The sequence below is a fragment of the Pleuronectes platessa genome, chromosome 14, assembly GCF_947347685.1.
Source record: "Pleuronectes platessa chromosome 14, fPlePla1.1, whole genome shotgun sequence".
NCBI lineage: Eukaryota > Metazoa > Chordata > Actinopteri > Pleuronectiformes > Pleuronectidae > Pleuronectes > Pleuronectes platessa.
In genome coordinates, this window is record NC_070639.1 from 3486504 (window position 1) to 3506084 (window position 19581).

A 19581-nucleotide genomic window follows, 5' to 3' on the forward strand; every position below is an offset into this window, starting at 1 on the left:
CTAGGAACCAGGTTTTTCTAGGCCGACAGAAGGACAGCACAGAAGTGACATGTTGACTATTTTCTCATCGCATTAAAACATCTACAACCAGAGTGAACACTGCTTGTCAGTTACATCATTATCACCGTCTGACATCACTCACCTTTTATGAAAATGTAGCCCAGATAACAGTGTGAGGTCAAATTGCAGGGGGGACAATTTTACAGACATTTTGATTTCAATTGAAACGGTGCAAGTGGGACACGCTCGAAATCACAAACTACAGTACCATTATCAAAGAAAGTGGGCCTTATTTAATAACAGTGCCTATGCATAGATCTGTGCTTTAACCGTGCGGACGAATGTTGGACGCAGAAATCTGGGATTCATCAATATGTTTGTACTTAAATTTGAGGAGGAAATGCACAAGAGTGGGCTTGTGTGTGTGTGTGTGTTAGTGTGTGTGTGTATTTGTGTGCGTGTGTGTGTATGTGTGGTGTGAGTGTGTGAGTCTCTGTCCCTCTTCACACAAACTGATAATCACATGTATTTAGTTATTAATCGATGATGTCGGATCCTGACTCTGTAATGTTCCGGTCATTTAACGCTGATGTCCTGACGCGTCACGTCACATTTGTCTCATTAACTCTAAAGTGAATCAAACAAACACAAAGTTAACCACAGCACTGTATATGTCCTAATAACTTGTGATCAGTGTTTATTGTTAAAGTCTAAACTGAGTGCAGGTCAGAGGGAGTGAGGAGGAAGCAGGACGAGCGGACATTTAATGTGCGTCTGTCCTGATCCTGAAGTTATAATTATTCAGCAGACCATTCAGCTCTATGCAGGACACAGCATTCAGTGCCTCAGTTATTGCAGCCCAGGTTAAGTTTTTCCTAAATATCGTCAATCACGCTGCAGTTTTCCTTTTGTGTCTTTCACCTCTTCCACCTTCAATTTCTGCTGTTGTGAGATTCTTGTGTTTTTTACCTTTTGGGTTACTTCTTATAACTTCAACAGTTAAGCACACCGCTCTCTTCATGACAAACAGATGTCCTTATATGGAAAAACAGAGGTGTAGCAGTATGCTAATTAGAGATCGTGGACACGGGCCTATCAATTTAGAATGATTCTGATTTACAAACATAAGCATGGTGGTGAGAACAAAATCGGCTGTCCTGCGTGTAATGAGTCCGGTGGTGATTTTGCGCTCGCTCGTATTTTCTGTGAAGAGTTAGAACATTTCTGCCCATACTGTACTATTCCATATATATTTCTTACTGTACATATCTATTCATTTACATTCCACTTTAAATACGCACAATACTCTGCACTTTACTGCTTTTTTTTGCACTTCTGGTTAGATGCTAAACTGCATTTCATTGTATAAGTACTTGTACTGTGCAATGAAAATAAAGTTGAATCTAATCTAATCTACTCTAATATGTTAGTAAATGAGGCCCGATGTCACAATATGGTCCATTAAAGTGAAGCCAAATCATCTTTATTGCCCCCGGTGGCTGGTTGAAGTATTGATCATAATCCTCGCCTTCTCCAAGTTAGAAGAAGGGACTTGGACCAAAGTAAATGAAAACATTTTTTAAATTCAACTTGCTCAAAATGTTGTTACTCATATCTGAGGAATTTTGAAGTCACTTTAATACCACAGATGAAAATTGAGACATCAAATACATTTTTGTGAAGATGTTTTCTGTCACTATAGGTTTCGATGTATGTTCAAGTATTTATGGCCTCGACCGAGAATGTAATGTTTGTTTGTCTGTTAATTAGCAGTATAATGCAAAAACCACAGGGCGGATACCCCAACACTTGGTCGAAGGATGAAATACGAGTCAGAGAAGAAACTATTAGAGGAGTGACACACATAAATGGGCAGATCCAGGAATCTTGTTTTCAGTTTCTTTGCAGCGTTTCCACGAACATCACTCTCGGGTGCAACAGATTCTGAGTGACAGGTATGATATGAATAAGAGTTGAGCTGCAGCTAAACCTACAAGGTCTTATCTGTCTTTGTGGATGGTAAAAACTTGAAGATAAACATTTTGTTTTAATTAGTTAATTAGTCAATGTTATAAAATCCAGGTGAAATGTCATGATTGACAGCTGAGACTGACTTGTGATTGGTCATTGGGACCTCGATACCATCATGATCACTACTACACCGACTTTGGCACCAAATTATGTCACAAACACCAGATGGAGTAGAGAGGCCTTATGTATCTCTATCTCTGGTCTTTTTTTTTTAAGTGTTTGAATTCTTTGGCTCAGAGGAGCTACAGTACATCCGATTTGCTTACACAGACAGTTATTGCTGGACGGATCAAGTCTAAGTCGGCGATGGTCTTTGCTAAGGATTTATTGGAAATATATATTGCGAGTCTCATCCTTTAATACTTTCTTTCTCCAATATCCTTGTACCATCCACTGTCCTTTCATTTTAAAATTAATAGGACTCTCTTCTTACCATTCACTCCCCGATGAATGACTGCAAACATGCTCAGATTCAGGGTGAGCTTTCATTCTGCTCTTCAGTCTGTTACATGTTCCTACTTATCAAATAAAAAACACACACAGCGACAAGCGAATAGAAAACTTGTTTCATCTTTTGATTTCACTGACATCACGTATCTGAGAAACACAAATGCCGTCTGGCCACAGGTTTCATTTTAAGGTGGTATAAGACGAGATCCTTGAACCCTTCCCTGTCAGGTATTCAGTGTTTGAGAGTGGAATAGACTCAGCCTGTACATGCAGTCGCTTTTTCCAATGCTCTCCTCTCTGCTCATTAGCGAGCACCTTTACACGAGTGTACGAAAGAGAGGCTCCTCCACAAAGAAATCAATTATCACAACAAAGTGTCTTTTGTACCACACATCGGGCCGGGTATTTTAAGCTCCAGCGACGGAGGCTTCGTCGCACCTGAAGCTGACTACACAGGTCCAAGCCAAGTAAACATGGTTCGCCAGATACGAGGGAGCCTGAGCTTCCTCTAGGATTTCGATTCTCGGGAAATGTACTAACAGTTGAATATATGAAAAAATGCCTAAGGAATTTCATAAAAATAGAACACGCGATTGAGGTAGAGAAACAGGAAGAGCGGATCGGAGCAGGCTTCTCAGTCTGGTTTGATCCTCTACAGCGGGTGGATCAAACCTGTATGATGAAAGACAACTCATATACATGGCTTAGAGGAGAAGTCGGTATGACTGAACTATTTACATTTCAGAGGAACTTGTTATTCCATTATAAATTACTGGTTATTTTGTATGAAAAAAAATACATAAATATAATGTAGAAAATAAAAAATGCAATACCTCATACATACTTTTTCTAGTTGAAATATATCATATGCCTTATGAACTGAATGCATCTTGATCAATAAAATACAAAGAATATCGTTAAACTTTCATCCATTTTGACCAAATGCAACTCATTACTCTGTATAATAGAAAAGCAACATTATAATATATTAATTCTTATATAGCTGTGGGAGCCCTTCTACATATTTAACTACACCTCACTGATTATACACTCTATTGAATTATGAATAGATGACTGTGCCTGGTAATGGAGAACCTTTTACAATGTCCTATTTATACTTTTACTTCAGTAAAGGGTTTAAAAGCTATTCCACCCCTTTCAACAACTCTTAAATAAAAGACAAACAGGTGTTTATATAGGTCAGGATATAAAAGTGATGTTTTTTTCTCAAATTGGTTTCAATATTTCTTGCAGGGTTATAGGGTTTAAATATTTTATTTACCTCTACTTGTTAATATTTCAAAGAACGCAAAAGTCAAAGAAATAAAATCTAAATTGCATGTCTCTGAAAATGGATCTTTGAAAGCTCGAACATGTCCGTCCTGAAAGAGCATTTGCCTTCTGTGCAGGAAGCTTCTCACAGAGTGAAGTCAGCAGGAAGTTAAAGGAATGAACATGATGGGTTTTCACTGAATGGTTTTTGTTTGTTTGAGGAGGAGCAACTGTCTTGAGATAAATTACAACAGGGCAAATAAGGATACAATAGAACAGATATTAAAGGGACACTGGTTATAAAAGCTGCATTGAATAAATCGAATGAAAAAGAACAACAACAACAACAATATGGGATGAATCATTGTTGCCTGTTTGAAAGGGCTCCAAAAAAAACTCAAAGTCTTAATTTGCATAGCTTTGAAATAGTTTATGTTCTGTACCCTGAAAACAAAACAAGCAATTTATCAAAGTTGTCGTGTTTTCATTTGTCGTGATCGTCTATTTTGTGTTAGAAACTCAGAACAAGGTCCACAGGCCGAAAGAGAGAGAGCGAGAGGGAGAGAGAGAGAGAGAGAGAGAGAGAGAGAGAGAGAGAGAGAGAGAGAGAGAGAGAGAGAGAGAGAGAGAGAGAGAGAGAGGAACAACAACCATGTTACTCAGATATTCTGCACAAATAATAATAATTAAAAAAAAAATGTAATAATAATAATAATATTAATAATAATAGATTAAGGCTTGCATTGCTTTAAATAAAGTTCTTCCTTTATTGAAGTTGATCTGAATTGAACTTTGCGAGATTCGGGACTCATTGACATTTGAATTACTCAAGAGATGATCATCGATTCATCATATTTGATTTTATTCAATTTGCATTCTCTTCAAGAAATGATCTGTCCATTGCAATTGTTAAAACCAGGTTGAAAACATTTCAAATAAGTGCTTCTTACTAAGCTATTTTACAGCGTCATTTCATCGTTGTATTTCATTCTATCTTTATTTTATTACTCTACACAATTCAATCTATTTAATTTGTAATATTTTTCTCTTTCAATTTATTTTCAAAAACAGTTTCATCCTTTCAATTTCTTTTACATCTTTAACTACTAGTTTGAATCTGTTTAAAACTCTGCTTTCATTTCTCCTTGTGTATTGCATGTCTCTGTTCAGCATCTTGAATCTACCTCTGTAATGTATGTAAAAATAAAGACAACATCTATGATATAACCTCCTGCTTTAAAACCACTGGAACCATATATGCATAGCATCTACATAACAGAGATGAACCCACATGAGCAAAGGCAGACTGTTGGAGTTCAGTCAACACAGACCACAGCATCAATAATATCAAAGGTTACAGTGATAGTATCCGGTAACAGAGCGGCCTCAGACCCCTGTGTGGCACCGATAAAGCTTCATATGATACCTCACAGGGCCTGACGGGCCTCGGAGCTCAGTGACCTCTGCTCAGCAGCAGCCCGAGCAGAGCTGAGGTATTGGCTGAGAATTAGCACCAAACGCCGGCCGAATTCAAGGAAGCACTCATCAATACAAATGATTGAGAAACACTGGATACTGTAGCACTTCATTTCTCTGAACACTGCATATAATCTGAAGGGACCCGCCGCTGAGGCGTTTACAGGCAGCCTGCAGGATGTTTCACTGGTTTATCGACAGCTACACATCTCATCTGCCAAACATTAATTATTCAGTCCTCATCAGGAATAGAGTGAAACAGGATTTGTGTTAATTTTCCGATGGCTTATAGGATGTCTGGCAGCATTTTACACTACAGCTTGATAACGATAAGGTAATAAGGACGGAATATGTTGTAGTAATGAGCATCAATGAGTGATTACTATTATATAATAACTATCATTGACTGTCATCCTGGTAAAATCATTGATACGACTTGGAAACTGAATTGATAACAGATAGTTTGATAACTTTATCTATGTAGGAAAAGGCAGCAATTTTTTTTTTTAATTATCTAAAAATAGAACGTCAGGTTGTGAATGTAAATTAATTTTATTTTTTTGGACACTTCTTCACCATATTTTATTTACATGTGTTGAGATCAGATATGTAAAGAGGATTATCTAGATCTGCACCAAGTGTCACCTGTTTCTAGAAATTAGAGCACGACACATGCCTATATTTTTACTTCTGTATTTATTTACATGCAGACTCTTTAAGTCTTATTGACGACCCAAAGCTCTTAAAGCTCAAGTCCCATTCACTCATTCATGCACAAATTCATTAATTGTCTGCAGAGGTATCAGGGAAAATTTTGGGTTAGGTATTTTGCTCAACAATAATTCTGCATTTGATCCAGAGATTGAAAATGTAAGCATCCGCCACCTTAATTGAACCCACTCCTCCTTTTAGCAAGTTTCAACAGAATCGCAAAGATTAGTATTTTTTGCATAGTCCTGCAAACAGACAGACAAAGAACAATGAGAAGTAGAATGGACTTGATCACTTGATCTGGACCAATATTGCACACTCATATGGATGTTTCCTCAACATGTCTGATGTTTTCATTAAGATCCATGATCCATCTCCCAATGTTTAAAAAAAAAGAAAATCCTGTATCTGCCACTTAATCCGGATCCACCCCAAAATGTACCACCTTTTTCCCTGACCCACACAATATCCTTAATCTGATAACAAACAAACACATTACTATGAAAACAAAACAAAAGGGTCCTCGCACCATCAGTGCACGGGGCCCAATAACCTCCTTCATGGAGGTTATAAAAAGGTACTTCAAGATCAATTGTATAAAATGAAAACCAAGCCTTTTTAATGAAGGCTTATTAACAGAGGTTGCTCTTCCAAAGCTGTATCTGATGAGAGTTTGCTTCAAATGTTTGGTGAATAACGACTAGACGATCTTTGCAGTGTGCATGTATCTCCTTCAGCGACCTCAACCGACGGTTTGAAATAGTATTAAGGGGAAGAAGAGTTGATCAATCATGAAAAGCATGAAGATAGATTTGAAAGCACAGCATCCCTACAAATAAATATCCAACATTGATTTATTATTTTGACTATGGTTGAGACGAGTGAAAAAAAAAATCTATAGAGAGAGTCGTTCCCATTGAGTTGTATGGGGAAAGAAGAGGCTCTTTTAAATACCAGATGTGTCTCGGAGGAAATGGTTCTCGGTGGAGGGTAATTTCCCAGCAGCGCTTTACATTCGCATTTCGAGGGCAGTCATTCATACAAGACACATTTATAGATAGGATGCCTGTGTCACTGGGCCGCCCCGAGTCTCTTCTGAAATATTTACTGCTCCAGAGCTGCGGCAACAGGCGGAATGAGCCCAACAGCGACACACAGTAAAACCATATTTACGCACTGTGAGAAAACACACCGCCTTTACATCTGGTGACAAATCCTTGGTTCCGTCATTCGACGCGTTATTGGCTGATTAAAACATCCTTAAGTGGCTTCTTCCTGATGGCCAGGGTTTTTGTGGATGGGTAGTGGCTAAAAAAAAAAAGCCAATCATAATCCGATCCTAGAGAGTAACTGCGTTCTGACACCCTAGTTGGAGAAATAAAAATGAATTTCCTAATGCAGCATTCACGTCACATCAATTAAACCGTGATTATGAGCAACCAAGTAGGAGAAAGTGTTCACATTAGCCTAAGGCTTGTAATTCGGCAGCGGAGATATCTGGAGTTCCTGACGCTGACGATATCTCCAGCTGCAGACATGTCAACAAACAGCTGGCACGAATGTGGCTGTGCATGCAATACCACTGGCAGTTACATCAAAATAAAATACAAGATTCTTTATTGTCAGTGAACCGCTGCAGGCAGCAACATTACGGAAATGCGACGGCACTCCCTGAGATTCTGAAGGCGGTTAAAAAATAACAGGAAAAGTAAATAGAGAGAATCCTAGACAAACAGAAATATACCAACAGAATTTATGGATATATTAATAATTAAAAGGAAATTAGAACATTTATAAATTATTTCAGTGGGACCTAGTGTGCTAATGAACAGCAGATAATCATTGACTAACAAACAAATACTAGCATTCAATATTAACAGCAGTAAAAAAATGATTCATCTAATTTTATAGGATATGTACTATGTACAGTTTGTTAATTCCACTGGATAATGAACTGCCACGAAAACAGAACTTAAAAAAAATAAGCTAATTATTGTTGTAGCACTTCTAATTAGGTGGGTTTTAGTCCAGTTCTGTCAATTCTGTGTGAATGCAGCTGTAACAGAGCCGTCTAACTTTCTCCCTTATTAGCAAAGAGCTGCTCATTCGCTTGCTTTCTGTGGCTAACATGCCAAACAGTGGGAGATCAGGAGCAGATAACGCAAACACTTGGAGGAGCCATAATTCTAGCCTTCCCATTGTTGGGTTGGTCTGCTCTTTGGTGTTTGTGCCAAGCTGAAGATTGTTCATGAGGTAAAATAAGCATCTCTCTGAACAAACACTTCTGCAGCTCAAACAACTCCAGCAGAGATACATCTGCTCTCCAGTGGATTCAGATTCCGGAGCTGCGTGCTACCCGTTAAAACTTTAATTTGTGTCATGTCAATAATTGAAACCTTCATAGATTTGAATCAGCCCCTTCAGTATTGGATCAGGCTCAGGAAGAACGCAGTGGGTCTGTTACGTCCGACCGAGGGGAAAACTTAGCACAACATCAAAATGACCATGTCCAGTGTCGTAAGAACGTGCAGTCCAACAAAAAGTGTTTCTATGAAAACCTGAGTGAAAGGGGTTTCTGGGCGAGTACAGGCAAAAATATCAACGCTACGAAACATGGATGCACAGATGAGGTTTGGAGTTTTGGAGGAGGAGCCATATCAATCTAAGCTTAGAAGACTAAAGTTGTTATTTCAACGTGAAGGTACATTTTTAAGGATCGGATTGTCATTGTGGCCAATAACTCAACGGGTATCCTCAGGAAATACACTGAACTAAACTGAAATGCATCGATTTCTGAAGTGTTCATATTTAGACCAGTGAACAGCCAACGGGTGTTTGGTTTTTATGTTCTCTCTGCTGCAGTGTGCTGCTTTTATTAGAGACAACGCTGTACGTGTTACAAAAGTGACTCTTTTTCTGTTTTATAAATGAAACACTGCATCGTAGTCACACTGCATCTAGAGCCGCTTCATTTTCTCCCCGAATGCTGATCCTGTGAAAAAAGCACCCCCTGATTTTTGGGTTGTTTTTTTCGGTTCCATATGAAAACAACATAATCAATATCAAATCACATAGTGTGAAAAATCCAGACTCGTGCCTACTCCTCAGATAATCACACAGCGTAATTACAATAATAACCTGTGATATACAGAATGCGAGATCCAGCCGGCAACAAGCAGACCTCTGCATTTTTTTTTCTCCTTCTGATTTAAAGCCGAGTTTGTTCATTCTGGAGCCTGAATGTTCAAACAGGGTCTTTCTTTTTTTGTTGGTCTCATTTTTCATCACTGTACCCGTCCCTCGCTGATTATTTCATCCATCTTATTGGCACAGTCGATAGAAAGTGGGTGTTGATAATCCTTTCAAACCCTCTGCCAGTAACACAGAAAATAAATAGAGGATGAAACTTTCAGTCTCCACGGCTATTTGGAGCATATTCATTGCACTCTATAGATTGGGAATCGGTGCAGTGCCGCTGTGTGACCAATGCAGAAATGGAAAGGCCTTCACTGGCGCCATATTCATCACAATAGATTTTTTCTGCTCCCGAGAGATCAGGCAGAAATTATTTCTCCAAATAGTCTTATATCATGTATCCATTGTATTTTCCAAAGACTCGTTACAATCAACAAGCATCTTTTTTTTCTCCCTCTGCACTGAGCCTTCAGATGACGTTGGTATAAAGCCTCTGAAGGCTAAATTCTCCATGTCATCATATGTTTATAAATGATTATAATGGGCTCTTTAATATATTCATTCCATGTATCTCTGAAGGACATCAATAATAATGGAAATGTACATTAGAGAGACATGTTTATCAGGTATTGAATTGACAGGATTGGCTCGATCTTGGAGACCATCATCCATCATCTGTTGGTGAATTAGCCTCTGGGGATAACAACCAATATTCTGGGGCTTCCTTTGAAGATGGTGGAACCTTTTATAGCCTGAATAGTTTCTTAAATCACAGGAAACAACAACATTGGTACTTTTTGTTAATGTTCTAGGTCCAGACAACGTTTTGGAATCATTTCTACCAACAACTATATGCATATGAATGAAGATTAGTTAAACAGCAGATAGTGTTCCGCTTCTTTTGCTCTCCACTCTGACTGTTTACCGGCGGTTAACCAAAACCGGCCCGAACTCGATTGGTCAAACTTCAAATGGACTCTCACCTACAGATTCTACAAACTCACATTCATACGTTTTTATTGATTAATACAGTCCTTTCAGAGTAAGAATGGGCATCGTGGTAAAAAGATATATAAAGATACTGATAATTATCAGGATAAATCTCACATTAATATTTCTTTTATGTTTTAAAACTGAATTCTGCTCCTGAGTAACGGTTGCAGAAATTATATCACGGTAATAATTTATATTGTTTTATTTCCCATCTATATAGTCAGTGTGTTTCATCACTTTAGCTCTCAGCACCAATCAAACCCTCCTCTAACGTGATTGGTCCAACTGAAAAAAGGAAACCAGAAGTTTACGGTCCTAAATCCTGTTCTGCAGAATCTGTACATTGAGATTAGGATTATATTAAATCAGAGAATCCTATCTAATCCTTATATTGTTATAATGTATCGTTTATACATTATGATACCCATGCCGGGATACTATACTTGACCGTGCAAGTGGAGTGAATCACTTTACCACCAACATTCCATGCTCTCAGTCAATGCATAAAAAAAACCTGAAACGACAGAGTGAAGACAACAGCATCCGTCTGTGTATCACAGCCAAGAAAATCCAAGATAAGAAGGAACAAACCGATCTCAAGGAGGTAAAACTCAAACTGCAACTGTCATGTCTCCGCATGTCTCCGCAGAGCTGCAGTCACTCAGAGATCATGCACGGAGCACAGAAATGCTGCATTTGCTCATTTTGACCAAAGATCTGTGAACACAGAGTCATTTGCAGCTGCTTTATGCATCGTCAGCTTTGAAAATCAAGTAATTGTGATGTTACCTGGTCGGTTTTTCACATGAAATAAACCCAGAACAAAACCAAACAGAGAATACAGGCAATAGTGATGCTGGTAAAAAATGAACATACTGTATATATTTACATAGAGTACCAGTTCTACTGCAGTTAGTTGCAGTTTATGATGAATTTTGAAAGTACATTATTTCAGTTGACAGATAAAACTGCAACATAAAAAATTTAAATAAAAGATAAATGGATTTAATGCCGAACATAGCCAACATCTGCAACATATCAGAAAATGTGTTCTGTACAAAAAGCTCACATGGGATCAGATTTAAGAGGAGGGTAATCTTTGTGACATAATCAGATATTATTTCTCTATAAACAGTAGTAGTCATTATTTTGACATACTGTATGTCGTGCAATGTTTCAAAACAGCGTCTTTAGATCTTTGAGCTGCACATTTCATTCTAGTTGATTTGGTTTAACATTCACCTTCAACTGCATTGTCAATCCATATACAACACCTACAGGGGACAAAACACGTCGCCCACATGACTGTTTCAAACCAGCAGCGCTGCAGCAAAGTCAGTAAACAAAAGTCCTAGCCTCAGTCCTCAGCTATCCACATTAATCAAGACATTTGTGGACAAAGTGAAGATGAAACCAAACAAAAGCACACAAACAAAACCTGACAATTAAATTGTCTGTTTCGAAAGGAAACAAAGACAGTGGCCCTGAAAATCCAATTAGAATATCAACTTACAAAATACAACAGCAAATGACTTCTGATGGAAAAGATACCAACAAGTCTCGTTGCTGATTGGACCGACACACTTTAAAATACCGAGAAAACGTGATTTGTTGTGTTTTCTCCTTTGTCGATTGCTGCTCCAGGTGAATAACACAATAACACAAAATAAGAGCTTAATTTATGGCTTCCATCGTCTTCTATCTTTTTTCCTGCACCAAGAAGGTTATTTTTTTTTATCTTTAATTTTCTGTGAGCAGGATTACTCAAAATCTACTGAGATGATTAAAGTTTGGAGCAGATCCAGGATTTATCTTTGTTTCAAAATTGCGAGATGAGCTGCTAACCTTGGTAACCATGTGGAGAACGTGATGTCAGCCACAGAGTGATCAAATCTTAATTGGATCTGCTTGTGGACGTGGGGGACACGTATTAAGAGGAGTTGTGATTTGGATGTGATAACCCATTTTTATGCCAGGTGTAAATGGTGTCGCAAAATAACTTTATTGTATGTTTAAACATGAGGAAAAGTGCCTGGCACACCTGTCACACCCTGGTGTTCTGCCTCATTTACCTTCTGATAAATTCATCATGCCTTGAATATGTACAGCGGAAGGTGTTCCTCCATTGCCTGCTCCACATTCATTAGCAATGAATGAATCTGCAATGAGTGAACCTGCAGCTGCATCGTCTCCTTCACACACACACATACACACACCATCACTCCTGCCGTTATGCTGAATGCCAGAGCGGCTCAAGCACGTTCTAGGTGCTTCAGATGGGGAATAATTAGTTGTGAAGTATCCGCCTGCTGAGCAGACTTGAAGCAGGGGAAATTTTAAGTAAATATATGTGGGCGGTGCTTTGCCACACAGGGAACAGATTCAAGCTCATAAAAGATGAATGTCTGGTGCAGCAGCCTCTACCTGCTGTGAAGAAGTCACTGTAATTCGTAGCAATATTCCTCCAACAAACCCGTAGTTAAAGGGTCTTGTCGGCTAATTAAAGCCTTGTGTTTCCTCTCATAGCAGGAAAGGCTGCCTTGAAAGAACATTGTGGTGAAAGTAACAAATTAAATAGGTATTTATGAAAAATGTAAGTAATCGTTAAATATGTTGGAAAAAATTTTTAGATTCATTTTTTCGTTTTCTCTTTTGTTCTTTTTTGTAAAAAATGTAAATCAAAGGAAATGTTTCTTCGTATCTTGTTATCATTATTCTTATCTTTTCGATGGCTTAGCTGGAAAAACAGGATTTTTTTTTACCATTTGTGGGTACGGGAACGTGTTCGAAGAAAATAGCTCAAAAGCACAAACATGGTAGGAACACGCCACATGGTAGGAATAGCCACATGATTAGCTCTTAAAGATGATTCGTAGAAGCTCTAGAGACAACCTGAAGCTTGTAAAGATTAAAAAACGATTTCCCATCATAGGATGTCATTGCAAAAGTTACATGACAACAGAGAAATCACATAATATATAAACCCACTAGAGCACTCCGCTCCCAGAATTCAAGCCTACTTGTCGTCCCTAAAGTCTCTAAAAGTAGAGTAGGAGCCAGAGCTTTCAGCCATTAAGCCCCTCGACTGTGGAATCATCTACCACTTTCAGTTCGGGAGCCAGATACCATCTTTTCATTTAAGAGTAGGCTCAAAACCTTCCTTTTTGATAAAGCTTATAGTTAGTGCTAATTAGTGCGGAAGAACGTAACTTTTTCTATTTTATGACACATGACACACGGAGCTTCTCTTTCCAGCTTCTCCTTCCTCTTCTCCATCCCTATCCCCCTTCCCCGGAATCCCTTTGCTTTATCACCCGCAGATCCAGGGCCTCTGTGGCCGCACCATGGATTGCGGTTTGTGGATCGCGCACCGGGGGTCGCAGTGTTGGATCCAGTGTGGCGGATTCTGAGTTATGTGGGCTGATCGTGGTGCTGGTGGCGGACCCTGTGTCGCGTTGGCATTGGGCACGGGCGGTGGACCAGGACCGCGGTGGTGGCTCGTGATGGGTCCTGGTGGGCGGCGGTGGACGGTGACTGAGGACTGGAGTGGCGTCTGGTCTGGATGGTGGATCGTGGTCTGGATGGTTGCTGACCATGGACTGTGATTGCAGCGGGACTGCTTGGCATGTCATGTTGGGGTTGTCCTTCGGGATGTCTACCCTCATCAAATGCTGCTAGAGAATTTAATCTTTAATCTTGAAGACTTTAATCTTGATGATGTTTTCCTGCACGTGGCATCTATTGCACTTCTGTCCGTCCTGGGAGAGGGATCCCTCACATGTGGCTCTCTCTGAGGTTTCTACGTATTTTTACCCTGTTAAAAGGGTTTTTAGTAGTTTTTCCTTACTCTTGCTGAGGGTTAAGGACAGAGGATGTCACACCCTGTTAAAGCCCTATGAGACGAATTGTAATTTGTGAATACGGGCTATACAAATACAATTTGATTGATTGATTGATAATGACGTCTTGCAGAGTTCAAAACTGCATTTTTCAGGTTATTTCTGCAACCTTTAGGACTATAGACAAAACCTGAAGCTTATATCATTTGAAACATGTAGACTGATTGGACGGTCTACATCCAAGGATAAACATATATAGCCTCTGGCCCAAACACTGAGCTAAGCTAAGATAAGGTGAGCTGATCTTAGTGCTGGGTGCACCAAGACAAATCTGATACCAGTCCTCCATCCTGATCCTGACAACACACAAATAAGCTCACCTCAAAATGTCTTCAGTAACTACACTTTACCGGGTAGCTGTGGCCAAATGAATGTCATGCCTGACTATTCCTGTTACGTTAAAGTTATCAAATTCACTTTAGAGCTGGGTGACAATGTTATTTCAATAGCAATATAATAAAAGATAAATGTAAAAAAAAATCACAGTGGGTATAATCTTCTGCCTCTGATTTGTAAAATGTTTAGTAAATGTTCCTCACTCAATGTTCATGAAGAAAAGTTTAAAACAAAAATCACTGTTGCTAAATCTAAAAGAAATAATAATGCTAAATGTATTGTGCTATTTATCGATATCAGCTGATATGAAAATATTTCCAACAGCTCCTTCCAGCACGATCAAGCTCTGTTTCATAAAGCAAACCTTGTCTCTAACTGGTGTCATGACCATGACCATGAACGTGAGCTCCGTGAACTTAAGTGGCCTCGTCAGTCAACAGAATCACCTCCGAGATGTGGGAGATTGGCAGCGTGAACGTGCAGCTGACAAATCTGCAGGAATGATGTGTCGAGTAAACATGGAGCAGAATCTCAAGCCTGTGTTGTGTGAATCCACAACAGGGTGGACGCCGCCACAATGAGTATGAGGCTTATGTTAAAACAATCCCAGAGTCCATCTACTGTTGTGTGACGAGGAATTGGCTTCTGGGTAAAACGGCAGATAATCTGGGTCAAATGTTTCTCCACACAAAAAAGAAACAGTGATAATTTATGAATGGTGTTTTAGGTCCAGACGACAGTAAGGTTAAACTCCAATAAAAGTTACCCTCATGTGAATACAGCTGAATTAAAAAGCTGATGAATTCCATTCAAAGTGCTCCACCTCTCTTGCTTTACCCGTGGACAACCAACCCGGTTCAATCGTGATTCGCCGAAACAGGAGCCAGAAGCGTCCACCAAATCTTGTCCCTTGTTTAAAGATTATAAATATTCACATACAGAAGCTTTTTATATAGATTACTGAAGTTTCCTGCAGAGTAAAAAGAACCAAAATATCTCCTGATATTCCTAATTATCACGATGAATGTGAGCTTCATATTCCTCTGAAGTTCAAAGACTGAGTTTAGCACCTCAGTGATGTTTAATTGCCCATCAGCCCTTTAACAGAGTATATGTTACTGTATTAAACTAATTAGAAAGAGAACAAATTTAGTTTTACTGTCATTTAGCGACACAGCATCAATTAACTCAATGACCGGCTAAGCTCCGACATCACCAATATTACGTCAGTGTCTCTTTGTGCAGCCAAACAAAGTGCGAAAGGTTCCATCAGGGGAAGAGCACCCGCCACCTGAAAAGGACCACACAATACAACCATGACACGACTCTGCCCCACTCCCCAGCCATCCCTTTGTTCCTGAGCGATAAATATGAGAGCAGCTTTTTGACCTCCAGGAGCATCGCAGTGCTCCGTCTCGGCGCGGCACGTCAGCCCTGATCACAGCACACATCTGAGAACCACGGGACTGTCATAAATGAGTAATGCAGCTGTCAGTTTAGCTCAGTTCCTCACCTTAACATAAAGTGCTTAAACCCTAACACAAGCCCGGTGTCACACTTGCCCTCAGAGAGCAGACCAACAGATCAAGTGATGTCATGCCTCTGGTGTATTGATTTAATGATACCTGGAAAAAAAAATTACCAAACATCAGGCGATACTAAAATGTTGTTTTAAACGAACAGAAGGTTTGTGTTATTTCTAAAGGTAGGGACATCCTCCAGGGAGCATGATAGAATGTGTTTACCAAACAAAAGAAAACACATCATCTGATTTTTAAATAACAATTGTAAATTTGTAAATGTTTCGACCTGAAAGTGAATTAAGTGGAATATAAAGATCAAGTTTATCCTCTGGAGAACATGATTGTCCTGAATAGAAATGATCTGACACAGAGACTGTAAACAAAAATGACAGCGCCTTAAATGTGATGCCAAAACATCTGGATCGCCCACTGCTGGCTGGATGCTGTATAGGTCCTGACCTCCTCCATGTTAGCAGATGGTAGAGTGGCTGAACTAAAAAACAAACAAATCACATCTTAAATACCTTTTGATATAGATTACCTGTTTAATTGGCAACCATATCTGGATATTTTGGCTTAATTTTTGTACCATCGGAGGAAGAGGAGCCGAGTCGTCGATCTCTGTATATAGGTGGTGATTTGCCAATCAAGTGTGAAAGTGGAAATTTGTCCAGGATTATAAAGGAAACTTAATCTGTTGAGTTTTTGTTGAGCTATGGCTACTTCCTGTCTAATTTCAATATAAATTGCTATGTTTGCTTAATTTAGATTGTTTGCTTCATATATATAGTTGTTATTTGTTGTGTCCATGTGGGTAATGTCAAGAAATTATATTTAAATAAATAAACACAATTCATATAAACAATTTTTGTTTTTAAGGTGAAGAGAAACCAGCACCTTGGGTGAGTATTACTCAGAAACAGGCGACATATAAAAAGCTGATAAGAAGGTGAAATTATTCCATCCTGGTCTGGAGACAAAACCTGTTGTAGCGTCCAGGTGAACCAATCACAGCCTGAGCTCTTATATCGCTGCTGTATGTCCTCTGTCTCTACTTGTGAGGGAGGCAGGATGTGCTTTAATTAACACTTTTTATTTTTTCAATTGTTCTCCATGTGTGCTTTGGCTGCGTGCACACACACACACACACACACACACACACACACACACACACACACACACACACACACACACACACACACACACACATACATGCGCACAGACACTGATGCAGCGAACAGACCCTGTATATTGATGTGTTCTGTCTGAAATCTGACATTTACTGTAAAATCAACAACCAAAGCCCCGATCTGCTGCCCAGTTTACGACATTCACCCAGCTGCTATCCTGCAAATAAATCCACAGATCACTGTGTGACGCTTGTCTCTCTGTCTGTCTGTCTCTGTCTGTTTCTTTGTCTCTCTCACTCTGTCTGTGTCTCTGTCTGTCTCTCTGTCTCTCTCTCTCTCTCTCTCTGTCTGTGTCCCTGTCTGTCTCTCTGTCTCTCTGTCTCTCTCTCTGTCTGTCTCTCTCCGTCTGTACTTCAATTGCCAGGTGTGTTTCTGAGCACCCTGGGAAGTGCTGTGCCCACTGTCGAGAGCTTTAAGAACAGTTGTCCAGACACCAAACCCTGACACCCCCCCTCCCATCTTAATTTTAAACTGTACTTGCTGTGATGTCACTGATGATGTCAAAACCATGGAACAAATACTATAAATAAAGATGAATAACAGAAAACAGGACAAACCTTTGAAGGTATTTCTTAGTAACTATGACACGTTTGCAAACACTTACTAATAAAGTTAACATCATCTAAAGCAAAATGGCTGCAATAAATCCTACATTTATTAAAGGTATAATGTTCAGGTTTGTTTAATTTGACTAAGGCAATGACAGGTGTTATTTTGAAAATGATATATCTTATTTAGAACTTATGATGAGGGTGGACGCATAAACACCTCACTTAGGAGTCTATTAAAAATAATAATAATAATAATAATAAATAGCATTATTGTATAATACAATTGTAAGATATTACTGTGTGAATACCTTGAGATCATGTATGTTGAGTTTTTGTAATTTAAAATGTAATTAAATTTGATTAATTGAATACATTTTTCCTATATAAATGTCCATAGGATTTGTCTTTAGTTCTGACAGTGTGTTTCAAATCAGGTTCTATATCAAATATACATATTCATGTATATTGATGCATATGGTTTGTACACAATTTGTCAAACAACTTAATAGGATTAAATCGTTTATTATAACCACCACTAGTTACCACTATGGATTAATCTGCTGATCATTTCCTTGACGTAACCATTAATCATTTGCTCTACAATATAAATAAAACAGCAAAAGATGTGACTTCCAATTGTTTGTGTCGTCCAGTATTTAAGATTCAGTTTACTGTTCAGAAGCCAAGAGAAGCAGAAGCTCATACAATAGTGTTTCTAATCCACACACATCAACACACATGTTAATGCAATAAGATTCAAAAGAGCTTGATATTAAATCTAAAATAACTCGGTTTATAGAAGCAGCGTCTCCATCAGACTACATCTGAGTGTATATGAGCGTTGGTCCCTGTATGACAGCAGCCTCCTGCACTGTGGAGCTGAGGCCACTCAGCACTTTCTCCTCGTCATGTCCAAACACTGACTCCTGCAAACACAACATAACGAAGAAATAGAAACATGCGTGCGTGACAGAGCCGGAGCTGCAGAGCGCGCTGCACCTGTCATGTGCGCCAAGAGGAACGGACCTGTTTGCTTGACCTTCACATTACGCACCAGGAAAAACCGGAGTGAAATATCAACTTCTGCCCAAACCAAACACGTCTCTGGGAAAAACAGACCGCCAAGTAAACTTCAGCACATCTGCTCAAAACAGTCGCTTCAGCCTCCGGCTCCTGCAACAACGGGAGGAAGAAGCAGGAGCAGCAGCAGCAGCATCCAGGCGTAAAAAACTCAGCAGCCTCCACTCCGGAGCCAGGAGACAGGAGCTCACAGGTGAGCTCGGGTGAAATACTCACAGTGAGAGGCGGCCGAGGCTCCGCTGAAGACGCTCAGAGTGTAAAGGGAAACCATATGCAGCAGAAAAACCATCTTCCCAGGCGTGATGTGGTTTATCCGTGCGTCCGCGGAGAGGCAGAGACAGGGCGGATATTCCTCCTCGCTCCTCCGGCGCGGAGGCATAGAAGGATGTGGAGGAGCAACCCGCTTCCACGACGACACTCCCCGACTGAGACACTGCCTCTCGCTCCCTCTCCTCCTCCTCCCTCCCTCCCGCCCTCTCTTCATTGGAAGAACAGGAGCACTGTGGTGATGCACATGCAGCCGCTGCAACACACAGGCAGCAGATCTACAGAGAGAAGCAGCTGCAGCTCCTCCATGTGCACTCGCTCCTGTGAACTTTACAGCGACATCACATGAAATGCAGACATGCCATACGTATGTTAATGCGCTGACAGGTGGATAATGAATCAATATATGAGCTTTACTCTGCAGCTCGACGTGGATCAGTGTGAAGCATTGTCTCACTGGGAGTTTTGCCATTTTAATCATGTTTTGTGTAAAGAAAGAAAATGTGCAATGTTTTTGTATCTCATATTCAAATGTATTTATGGGTTTGTTATTGGCTTTAATAGCATGATTTAAAAACAAAAACATAAATAATACATTTTAAAATCA

The 19581-nt window shown here is 39.6% G+C and overlaps 1 protein-coding gene across 1 annotated transcript in view; it reads right to left on the reverse strand.

Moving 5' to 3' along the window:
• cntnap5a (contactin associated protein family member 5a) overlaps positions 1–19115 on the reverse strand; it is a 94227-nt gene extending 75112 nt beyond the window's left edge. Inside the window, exon 1 of the mRNA XM_053439836.1 lies at positions 18924–19115. Within this exon, the coding sequence (XP_053295811.1) occupies positions 18924–19086 (163 nt within the window). The 5' untranslated portion in view covers positions 19087–19115. The remainder of the gene's footprint in view (positions 1–18923) is intronic.
• Positions 19116–19581: the final 466 nt, after the last annotated feature.